The sequence below is a fragment of the Equus przewalskii genome, chromosome 4 (genome assembly GCF_037783145.1).
Source record: "Equus przewalskii isolate Varuska chromosome 4, EquPr2, whole genome shotgun sequence".
Lineage (NCBI taxonomy): Eukaryota > Metazoa > Chordata > Mammalia > Perissodactyla > Equidae > Equus > Equus przewalskii.
Genome location: NC_091834.1, coordinates 94,259,774 through 94,271,798, shown reverse-complemented (window position 1 = coordinate 94,271,798; position 12,025 = coordinate 94,259,774). Strand labels below are relative to the sequence as shown.

The 12,025-nt window shown below is 40.8% G+C and overlaps 2 protein-coding genes across 2 annotated transcripts in view; one reads left to right on the top strand and one right to left on the bottom strand.

Moving 5' to 3' along the window:
* The first annotated feature begins 1,922 nt into the window (after positions 1-1,922).
* Positions 1,923-7,389, top strand: PRSS37 (serine protease 37). The gene is made up of 6 exons (XM_008531182.2): positions 1,923-2,015; positions 2,358-2,472; positions 4,134-4,275; positions 5,564-5,817; positions 6,423-6,559; positions 7,134-7,389. Exons 2-6 carry the CDS (start codon positions 2,439-2,441, stop codon positions 7,272-7,274), a joined length of 708 nt encoding a protein of 235 aa, XP_008529404.1. The 5' UTR covers positions 1,923-2,015; positions 2,358-2,438; the 3' UTR covers positions 7,275-7,389.
* SSBP1 (single stranded DNA binding protein 1) overlaps positions 3,731-12,025 on the bottom strand; it is a 55,475-nt gene continuing 47,180 nt past the window's right edge. Inside the window, exon 8 of the mRNA XM_070618003.1 lies at positions 3,731-10,106. The gene's annotated coding sequence lies outside the window, so the exon portion shown is untranslated. The remainder of the gene's footprint in view (positions 10,107-12,025) is intronic.

Here is a 12,025-nt window from a genome sequence, read left to right as displayed (position 1 = left end):
CTAAGAGGCAGTCATATATGGGGGACAGGAGATCTGGGCAAGAGATACCAATTTGAAACTCATAGACAGGTAATAGTGCCCAGTGCCAACCTCCTCCAGAAAATTTGTTGCTTTAGAGACCTTTTCCTAGATAGCAACCTTGCTTTTCTGGTCTTAGCCCTCACACTGTCAAACCAGTCCTCAAACTCCCTTCCTGGCCCGAAATCTTTCCAAAAGATTTAGGAAAAACAACTTCAGAGTAAAGTGTACCTCTTTCTCAAATTTTCACCTGTTTTAGCTAATCCTACTCCCACCATAGAAAATTTCCCACAACTCCATCCTGTCTTCAAACCTCAAGCATATTTCATATACCAGCCCTACTCCCCAGTGTACCTGTGTTCATTGTGAGGCTTTGGAAAGTATGTGCCATATCTGTTTTTCACTTCATACTTGAGGAAATTTGTGTGTGAGAATGCATAGTTTCCCAAGATCCATGAGTGCTGGTTGATTAGCTGAAGCCTGCAGGACGTGGTTTAAAAGGTATGCGTATCCACAATGAGACCTAGATTGCAATCATGTGCAATTTTGAGAAAATCACTTAAATTATCTCTGTTTCAATTCTGCCACCTACAGATCAGAAAAAAGAAAAAATTATACTAGCCTGTTTCCTCTTTTCAGGGTTGTTAGATTGGAATGAGATTATGGGCCTAAGAAAATTTAAAAGGTTAGAGTGATACAAAGTGTAATTAATTTTACACCTCAAACTAACCTGATATAACGTTACCTCTAACAAGGTCTGTAAGGAATTTAATTCAGTGCCTGGGATTCAGTAAATGCCCAACGAATGTTAGCTCTTATTTTTTTTTCTGCTTTATCTCCCCAAACCCCCCCCCCCCCCCCCCGTACACAGTTGTATATCTTAGTTGCGGGTCCTTCCAGTTGTGGGATGTGGGACGCCGCCTCAATGTATCCTGACTAGCGGTGCCATGTCCATGCCCAGGATCCAAACCCTGGGCCACCACAGCGGAGCGCGCGAACTTAACCACTCGGCCATGGAGCCCACCTCCGATGTTAGCTTTTAGAGTTGTGGGGGAACAGAATTTGCTATCCCAAAATGTATCTCTTTGGCTTGATTATTTTTAAGAACAAAAGACTCAGGAAGAAACTTTGACCTTCCCCCTAACTGCCTAAAAGAATTTAAGATAGAAGGCCTGTTTCAGGAAGGAGCTAATACCATAAGACATCTATAGTATAATATGAACTAGGTTCGGTAGACAGGGAGGAACCTAGCAAGGCCTCTTGGATCAAAGTCCTCTCTAGCTCTCATTATCTTTGCAAGACACGGCAAAGATTTGTTTACCAAACACTTGCTTTTCCATCTCCATGTGAATTGCCTTCATCCCCTTTGAAATCCCAAAGCACTACCCCCAATACCTTCCTTTGTCTTTAGCTGAAGATGATATTTAAGGTGGTGGCATCAGCCATTTTGGTGAGTTACTCAGTTTTCCTGGGTTTCTCCCATGTATACGTGTTATTAAATTTGTTTGATTTTCTCCTGTTATTCTGTCTCATGTCAATTTAATTCTTAGACCAGTCAGAAGACCCTGGAGGGTAGAGGAATATTTCTTCCTCCCCTACAGAGTTAACTGCTCTTTTTCTACAATTATCCAAGGATGACCAACCATAGCAGTTTATTATTGGCTGAGAAATCTTTTCATCAGGTAAAAAGCACTTAAAGGTCTTGCCTTCTGAATTGTCACCAGCATACAGTAGATCCTAGATCTAATGTAATCTAGAGTGTAAACCATTCCCCAACTGTCAAAATAACTGTTCTCTGAATGCTTTTCATCTCCACGTTTCCTTAGCTCAAAGATGGTGATCAGGACAACCAGACCAACTTGGTGATGATGACTGAGTGATGAAATAGTGATTAAAGGGAAAGATGAAGCTGGTGTAACAAAGATGGGAGGGGCTGAGGGAAAGCATATAGTAGGGGGCTCAGAGCAAACATGGGGACACTGTCTTCTTGAGCTAAGGTAGTGAATCCTGTCCCCCACAGCCCTGGCCTCAGAAACTCCATGGGGAAGATAAGTTCTGAGCCTAGAGCTCCATTTTCCACAAACAGCTGAACCACTTTTAGGGAGATGGGCTTTTAGAGACAGCAGATAGAGGGACCTGGATCCAGAAGTCTAAGGAACTGGGCTTCTTCTTCTTTCCCTGAAAGATCCTAATAGAGGCAGAATCCCCCACCTTCCCTGTAGTAGAAGAGCCTCCATCCGTCTATCCGGAGCCCACTTTCTCCCCCCATTTATGCCCAGAGCTGCTGTCCAATCCCATTGTGTGCCCCCATACCTAACCATATCCACTGATTCTACCAGGTGTTCCTGAGGAGAAGACTGGGCTTCAAGTTCTACTCTCTGCTGATCTTCTACATCTCACAGGGAAAGATCTGGACTGCTATGAAATTTATCATCTATTTAAGTGTCATTGTTGGTATGTATCCATGACCACCTACTGTCCTATAAGGCATGGGTTAATGTAGGATGGTGTAAGATAGACATGTGATGTGCAGAGAGTGCAAAAGAAGAGTCAAGAAAAACAGTTACAATGACAGCTAGGGGTCTTTCCTCTTAGACTCCATTCAAAGGCCCTCAGGAGAGGCTGAGCCCCCCCTTTCAGTGCTAAGCTATGGGTGTGTTATGGCATGAACCTGCCTTGGAGAATGCTCAATAGTGAGTTATTCCAAAATGGGGCCTCATCACCCACTGGGCAAGTCCCCATAGTCACAAAGATAGAGAGCTCATTCTGATGTCTGACATGCCCCCATTTTCAAAAGCTTAGAAACTCAGAAGGCAGGGAATGGAGAAGGTATGAACAAAAGATCAAATGCAAGGGCCCTATCTCCTGAACTCCCTGACTTCCATGAAGTTCTTCTGACGGCCGAATTTGCCGGTGAGGCATATCCCCCTACTCCCTGACTGCCTAGGTTGCATCATAAATTAGCCATATGAGCTTGTACAAGTTAATTCATCTGTGCTTCAGTTTCTACAGTCAAAATGGGGATATTACTATCTGCAATATTGAGTCATTGTAAAGATTAAATAAATCCATGTAAAGCACTTAGAACAAGAGCTCAGTGTCTCTTATTAATACTCCATCCTTTTTCCCTTGGGATTTCTAACTGTGTGATCACACAGAGAAGGGTGTGGTGAGGTACAGGCCTAGGCTTGGGGAGGATCAAGAGAAGTACTGAGGACAGCCAAAACAAGAACAGTACTTTATTTCTGATACTAGAATCAGCCTTCCTCCCCTTTCTCCTCTAGTTTTTTTCAGTAATTCATTTATGAAAAACATTGCATGTTCATATTAGAAAATTTGGAAATATTAAAAAGTAGAAAAAAATAAACACCATGCATAATCCCACCTTTCAGCTAACACTTTGTTGAATTTACTCACAGGATTTATTTATTTTTTTGCATTTAAGTGGTTTATTTTTCGTTTGTTTACTTGTTTTTAGATAATTGGATTACTAGATTAAACGTACATTTTTACTATTATTTTTAACTTAAAGAAAGGTTATCAGTATTTCTATTGCTGTTTAATATTCTTTATGATACAATTTTAATATGTATAATGTTCCATTTGTTCATGTACTATTTTATTTCAAAGTCCAACATTATTGTATTGGCCATTTATGTTTCCAATGTTTAGCTATTATAAATAATGCTAAAATGATCACACTTACTCATAATCTTTATCCAGATCTGGTTATTTATTTAGAATGAATTCTTGGAGTTAGAATTGCTAGGTCACAGGTGACGAATCATTTACAATTCTTTACACTTATTTCTAAACTGCTTTTAAAGAAGACAGAATCAATTCACATTCCTACAAGCAGTGAATGAGAGTCTCTCCCGTGGTACTTTCTTAAATTGATTATCAACATTAAACAAAAAATTATTATAAATAGATAAAATGATATGTCATTTTAATTTACATTTTTATTTGAAAAAAATGTCAAACATTTTCAAATTTTCTGGCCAATAGATTATTTCTTTAAAATTATCCATATTCCTTTTCAACTAGGAAATTGTTGATTGTCTTATCTGTTCTAAGAATGTCTTATATATTAAGTATATTAATTATTTTCTCAGGGATATTTTTCTCTGCTCAGTCATCTGCGCAGAAAGAAGACCATGCTCCCTATTTGGTATACCTCAAGTCTCACTTCAACCCCTGTGTAGGTGTCCTTATCAAAAACAACTGGGTGTTGGCCCCAGCTCACTGCTACTTACCGTGAGTATTGAGCATTCCCACCCTCCAAAAGACCTCCTAATCACTCTACATCAGTAGTCTTCAAACAGAGGAAACATTTGCCTTCCAGGCAACATCTGAAGATATTTTTGGTTGTCATAATGGGGGGTGGGGAGGAGGCTGTGCTATTAACATCTATCTAGTGGGTAGAGGTCAGGGCAAGGATGCTGCTAAACATCCTACCATACACAGGACAGTTCCCACAACAAAGCATTATGCAACCCAAAATGTCAATAGTCCACTTTTGAGGAGCCCTGCTCTATATACTACGCCTCTTCAGTCTCCCCTCAGTTTTTCCAAGTTTTTTACTGGCAATATGAATACATTTTATCAGATAAGAGAACAGCAGGTAACTGATGGTGGACTCAAATTGGAAAAATTGAGAATTTTTAAAAAGAACTAATGACAAAGGTATGGATAAGTTATAGAGAAAGCACAAAGAATAGTTCAGTACCCCCAGGGTTAGTTCTAGAGAGGTGCAGTTACTACCCCTGGATCTAAAGGAGCAAGTGGAGAAAAGGGTAACAAGGTGGGGGTGGAGGGCAGGGAGGAGACAGAGAGAGAAAAAGCACTGTATGGAGAGACTGCCTGATAAGAGTTGTAACTTTTGCTCAGGAGACACAGCCAACAGTCAATCTGTGGCAACCCTGCAGGAAAGGAGCTGGGAGGATAAATGCCCAACCTCACTCCTCTCCCTCCAATTACTTTCTTGTGCTTCCTATTGGCCAAAACCCAATCAGAAGCCAGAGGACAAGAGAGCCTATTGATTTAATCCACATACATCACCTCACAAAGGTGCAGAGCAGGATGAAGCAGGATTGTCAGTGGATCTAATGAAGCAAACAGGAGATATCCAATACTCAGCTCATCCCTTTTTCTTACTTCTACCAGAATAAAAATGTCCAATTAGATAGGTTGGAGCTGGAGAGGATGGAAAATAATATTTCTATACCATGCATAATTTTCCTCTCCACTACATTAAGGACACAACATGAAAACACGTGGCTAAAGGCTCCACCACTCACTGTGTGACCAAGGGCAAATTACTCTTATGTGCTTCCATTATTTCATCTGTAAAATGGAGATTAAAAATAGAACCCACCTCAAAGATATGTTGTGAGCTGTAAATGAGGTCATCTAGAATCCAGATAAAGCATTTGACATAGTACCTGGCACACTGTAACATTCAATATCAGCTTTGATGATGATAATGATGAGGAGGAGGAGGAGGAGGATGACAGTGATTACTTCTAACCCCCTCTCTCTCCAGAAATCTGAAAGTGATGCTGGGAAATTTCAAGATCAGAATCAGAGATGGGACAGAGCAGGCAATTAACCCTGTCCAGATTATCCGTTATTGGAACTACAGCCATAGCTCCCCCCAGGATGACCTCATGCTCATCAAGCTTGCTAAGCCTGCTGTCCTCAACACCAAAGTCCAGCCCCTTCCCCTCGCCACCAGCAACGTCTGGCCAGGCACTGTCTGTCTGCTTTCAGGTTTGGACTGGAGCCATGACAACAGTGGTGAGTACACCTCCCACAGCAAATCAGTAACCCCTGAAAAGGATCACACAGGTCTGCATAGCTGAGAAGAGAGGAGAGGAGAATAGGTGGAGACCAAAGGGAGACACTACACGACTGGTCTAGCAAAAAGAGACCCTCCCAGAAGTCCAAAGCCCCTCCTTTCCCAGAGCATCTAATGCCCCACAGCCTCTTCAGGGCTTCAGCAGCTGGAGCCACCAGGCCATCTGACCCTGCAAAGAGGCCATACTGTTCCTGATTGTCAGAGGCACAATTCCCATTAAAGAGGCTATGTTCCTCCCTCCCATACAGGCTCATTTTACTTGTAGAGGACACCACTGAGAGCTTGAGTCAGGTCAGCTCTTATTCCTCCAAGACTGGACACAGAGTAGAAAGAAAACTCTGCTTTTTAAAGAGACATAAAGCCTATTTCAAAATCCTTGGGATTAACTCTCATAACTGTGCACAAGATCATTCTTTCCTTTTTCGCATTCCTTATTTTCTTCAGACACACACACAAAACACCAGTTGAAATAGAGGGTGGTAATTGGAAGGGCTGAATAACAATGGTGAACAGGCAGGTTTCTTTTATCCCTGTCTTCTCTCAGGCCGACACCCTGATTTAAGGCAGAACCTGGAGGCCCCTGTGATGTCTGATAAAGAGTGCCAGAAAACCGAACAAGGAAAAAGCCACAGAAACTCCTTATGTGTTAAATTTGCGAAAGTGTTCAGCCGAATTTTTGGGGTAATCTTTTCTCTATATTCAGCTTTCATTTACTTGTATGTGTCTAGTTAACTATTTAATCATGATATTTTAAAAAATTTGAAATCCCTTATCCCCTCATAATTTTTTGAGAATTTGTTAAGGCTGCAGCAAAGGCCCCGTTGTTTCTTCAGTAATGGGCTCTCCTTGGATGTCTTTATTCGTTAAAGGGTATCATGCAGTACCTGTAGTTAACAACACTTTTCTAGGTTGTTATTCTCATAGCTGCAAGTGAAAATGGGCATTGCTTTAAAAAAATAATTCAAATATTTCACAAATTGAAACTGGCTTCACTAGCTCAAATAAAGGAGGTTTGACTCATTTTACATGTGAGTTCTATAGAAGTTTTCTCTGACTTTCTCAAAATCACACAAGCCTAGTCACAGGAAACCTAAATCAGTGACTCAAGCTTCCTGTCTCATGATCCAGTGCTCTTTTCGTGACCCAGCAGGCTACCTCTAGGCAGGGCTCATTCAAGTTAGGGACTAGAGGGCTCCTGTGAGAAGATCTAATCATATCTCTTTCTCTCTCCTTCTTTCTGCACAATCTCTGGTAGGAGGTAGCTGTCGCTACTGTCATCTGCAAAAACAAGCTCCAGGGGATTGAGGTCGGACATTTCATGGGAGGCGATGTCGGCATCTACACGAATGTTCACAAATACATACACTGGATTGAAAGCGTCACTAAAGACAAATGAGACCCCACTACTCCCTCTGAGTCCCACTGGCTCCACCATCAACTCTACAGGCCATTACTTTCCCCGAACTCAAAATAAAATGTCCAAATAGAAATATTTGGGTGCTTCACACCAATGGCCTCTGTTTTCCTGTTTGTGCCTTTGCCCACGGATCATAGTGATGAGAAGAACCAAGAACAATACATGAAATGAGCACTTACTAAACTGTACTGGCTTATATCTATTGTCTCAGTTAATGCTCATAACAAACCTTTGAGGTTATCTTTTATCTCCACTTTTGTAAATGAGAAAAGTGAGACTAAAAGACGTTATTTAACATTATCTGTGACTGATAGATATCAGAGCCTGGAATGGAACCCCAAAATGTCAGATTCTCAATCCTATGCTCTTAGCCTCAAAATTAAAGGGGAGTCCATGGCACCCCAACATATGTTGGGTTCTATTTTCCTGCTAGCTCTCTTATCATTCAAAGGGCTTGTAGCCCTCACTTGCGGCTAAGACCTTGGGTATTGGAATAAGCTCTCCTAAGAATGGTCATACTTCATCTCACTGCTGCACTGAATGCAGCATGCTACAGGGAGAGAGCTAGTGGATGGGTAGGAATTCAAAAACAGAACTTTGGGAAAGGGTCAATCACCATAAATCGAGTCCAAAGGGAGGTCTGGCAGCTCCAGAGCAAGGTGAAGAAGTCATCCAGATCCAAGGAGTGCACAATCTCAGGGCAGCAGCAGAGCTCAAGAGGTAGAGATGGCAGAGAGGAGGTGAAGGAAGAGCAGAAATTAGATTTAGCCACAGATCATGGGATTAGCAAAGTGGAGACAGCAAGTATCAGTTCTCTGGTTGAGAACTTGGTAAAACATCTCTCCAGATGTTCCACATCTGGAAGTGATAGAGGAATTCTGGATAGCCAAGAGATGGGGGCATATAAGACAAGGATGGGTAGAGTAATCTCTGAGTAGATGAAGATTCAGGAAACAACCACACACTATCCTTGGGCAATATTTTCTATTCCCAAGGTTTAAAATACAGTCTATACTTTAGTGACTTCTGTGTTAGGCAGAATAATGGCCCCCCAAAAATGTCCACACTCTAATCCTCAGAACCCGTGAATATATTACTTTACATGGAAATTCAACTTTGCAGATGCGATTATTTATGGACCTTGAGATGGGGAGGTTATCCTGGATTATCTGAGTGGAACCAATGTAATCACATGGTACCTTAAAAGTAGAAGAGGAAGGCAGAATATTTGGCCTGAGAGATGTGACAACAGAAGAGGCAGCAGAGATTCAAAGCATGAGAAGGACCTGACCTGGCGCTGCAGGCTTTGAAGATGAAAGAAGGAGGCTACAAGGCAAGGAATGCGTGAAGACTCTAGAAACTAGGAATGATCCTCAGCTACCAACTAGCAAGAAAATGGGGACTTCAGTCCTACACGCCCAAGGAATTGAATTCTGCCAACAACCACAATGAGCAAGGAAATGGATTCTCCCCAAAAAGGAATACAACCTGGAAAACACCTTGATTTTAGCCCACTGAAATCTGTCAAATTTCTGACCTACAGTACACGAAAATAATAACCTTGTCTTGATTTAAGGTGCTTATGGTAATTTGTTACAGCAGCCTTAGAAAACTAATACAACTTTTAAATCCATATTCCCTAAAGGAACTGCTTTTTATATGGGATGTAAAAACCTTCAATAGTTCCCAATTGCCCTGAGAATAAATTCTAAACTCATTAGAATGGTATCCAAGCCTCCTTGAGACCTTCCATCCACCCCATCCCATTCCCAAAATATTCTAAGTACAGTCATGCATCACAACCATGGGGATATGTTCCGAGAAATATGTCATTAGGCAATTCTGTCATTGTGCGAACATCATAGAGTATACTGAAGGGGAATAAAATTTGCCACCACAAAATGTGTCTGTTTAACACGAGGATTATTTTAGGTTGATTATTTTTAAAAAACAAAAGACTCAGGTTTTCTTATTATCTCTCCCTTAACTGCCTAAAAGAATTCAGACAAAAAAACCTGTCTCAGGAAGCGAGCCATCATCTTAGCATAACATCAATTAGGTGGTAGACAGGGAGGAACCTAGAAAAGCCTGTTTGTTGGGTTCCCCTCTGTGTTCTGTTTCCCTGTAGCCAGACAAACACTTGTTTTCTAGACGTTTTCTCCTTTTCACCTACCTGTGAATTGCTTTCCTTCCCTTTGAAGTCCCTGACTCTCCCCATCCCCAACATATTTTGTGTTTAGCTGAGGATAATATTTAAGGTGAGGGCTTCGGCCATTTTGGCAAGTTACTCAGTTTTCCTGGGTTTTTCCCATGTATACATGTTATTAAACTTTTGTTTGTTTTTCCCCTGTTATTGTATATCATGTCAATTTAATTCTTAGACCCAGCCAGAAGAACCTAAAAAGGCAGAGGAAAATTTCTTCCTCCTCTATGGTAGCTATACAAACCTAGATGGTATAGCCTACTACACACCTAGGCTATATGGTACCAATCTTATGGGACCACTGTTGTATATGTGGTCTATCATTAACTGAAACTTTGTTATGTGGTGCATGACTCTCCAGCTCCTGCACATGGCATTGCTTCCTGACCCCATGAAATGCAAATCTGTGTAAAAAGGATGTCAGGGGAAATGTAAAGAAAAGGCCAACACCCTGTCTCCTTTTAAGTTGGCAACCTGGTCAAGACCTAAACTTAAAGTTAGATACATTTGAAAAAAAATGTCTTGAGCTGAAGTCAAGTCTTCAAGTCTTGGATGCAAAGGCAACAACATTCCAGGCAAAGTATCTCCTCTTCTCCCAGTGCCTATGACTTAAGCAAAGACAAATCATATCAATCAGTATCCAATCAACTCCTCTATGTTGTTTTTTTCTTCCAACTTTTTTAACCCCATTAATTAGAGTGGTGCTCTCCGGGCACAGTGACCAATAGCATGAGTTCTGGGGCTGAATCACCAACCCTATAGTTTATCTGGCTGTGGGTGCCACTTGCCTAAGTGTCAAGCTGCATCTCACAGATCTCTTTCCCCCCGTTCCTGCCTCCATTCCTGGCTCCTACATCCAAGGTTGTACTGTGTTCTCTCCTTGAAGGAAGTGTCACAAAATTTAAACTCACTATTAAGTATTTATTTTGTAATTAACAACAAGAAAATAGATATGCTTGAATTGAAAGGCAAAGTTTTATTGGTGCCTGTCTCAAAAAGGATTAGGATCATTTTAATGAAAAATAAATAAATGAAATAGTTCTATTATTTCTGTTCCATAACAGCAAGCTATTATAGTAAAAAGGAGAGAGTATAGGCTTTAGACTCATACAGGGTGTTAATTACCAGTTACATCACTTTCTGGTTGTATTCATCCCAACTGTGAAACATTAGACATAAGACATAAGGGTGGTTTTTATTATCTTTATAAATAATGCTGCCCTAAAAATTCTAGCCAATGAAATAGAAATGACAAGAAAAAGCATGAAAACATGAAACATATCAATAATTTTGCATAAGATATAGTTGCCAACTCTCTTGATTGGAAATCCCAATAGATTTTACTGGTTAAATACGGCACATACATACAAAGGAAAATTATTCAGCCTTAAAAAAAAGGAGGAGATCCTGCCATTTGCAACAACATGAATGAACCCGGAGGACGTTATGCTAAGTGAAATAAGCCAGTCACAGAAGAACAAATACTGCATGATCCCCCTTATATGAGATATCTACAGTAGTCAAACTCATTGAAGCAGAGAATATAATAGTGATTGCCAGAGGCTGGGTGTGGGGGGAATAGGGAGTGTTTGTTCAATGGGTATAAAGTTTCAGTTGCACTAGATGAGTAAGTTCTAGAGATCTGCTGTATGACCAAGTGCCCATAGTTAACAATATGGTACTGTGCACTTTAAAATTTGTTAAGAGGGTATATCTTATGTTAATTGTTCTTACCACCAAAGAAAAAAATAAAAGCAAAACCAAAGGGACACAAGAAAACTTTGAGAGGTGTTGCTATGTCTATTACCTTAATTGTGGTGACGATAGCACAGGTGTCCGCATATGCCCAATCTCATCAAATTGCATACATTATACATGTATAGTTATTTGTATATTAATTTGTTCTGGACTAACGTTTACATCCTCCAAAAATTCATACGTTGAAATCCTAAGCCCCAATTGTAGCATACCTGACAATTGGCTTTTTTGATTGCAATGTAAATGCCTGACATTAAGCTTTTGATTGCTGAGGCATACATCTTGAACAAACATATTACCAGCTACACAACTAGATAAAGAGCCAGGCCACCCCATCCATGAATTTCCCTTTTTAGAAAGCCCTGAGTGACCTAGATAACTGACCTCTTGAGTGACCCTACTTTTCCCTCCCTGAGCTTTAATTCCCACTCTTATGTTTTAAATTTTCCAATAAACCCCCAAAACCCTAGTCACCTCCTTGGCCCTAATAAAGGCAGGACACCAGGTATAATCTCTCTCTCCCTCTGTCTCTACATGAGACCTCACTGTGAAGCCCTTGAGCACACCCTCCAGAACCTGTGAGTAATAAACCTCGTTTTTTCAAAGTTCCCTGATGGTTGCTGCTGAGTTATATTTTGCAATTATAATAAGAACCACAAGGACTGATCCAACCACAACATTGGCTCCGGTCAGAAGAAATGTCTGTGAGCGCTGCCACAAGTAGTATGGGCCCAGATGAGTGCCCCCAGATTCCTAGCCGATAGCATCA

What these genes read in the sequence shown, in the direction of transcription:
- PRSS37 (XM_008531182.2), top strand. Translation starts at nt 2,439, where the DNA reads ATGAAATTTATCATCTATTTAAGTGTCATTGTTG. An exon ending in CCAGCTCACTGCTACTTACC is followed by an intron (nt 4,276 to 5,563) that starts GTGAGTATTGAG and finishes CTCTCTCTCCAG; the next exon opens with AAATCTGAAAGTGATGCTGG. An exon ending in CTGGAGCCATGACAACAGTG is followed by an intron (nt 5,818 to 6,422) that starts GTGAGTACACCT and finishes GTCTTCTCTCAG; the next exon opens with GCCGACACCCTGATTTAAGG.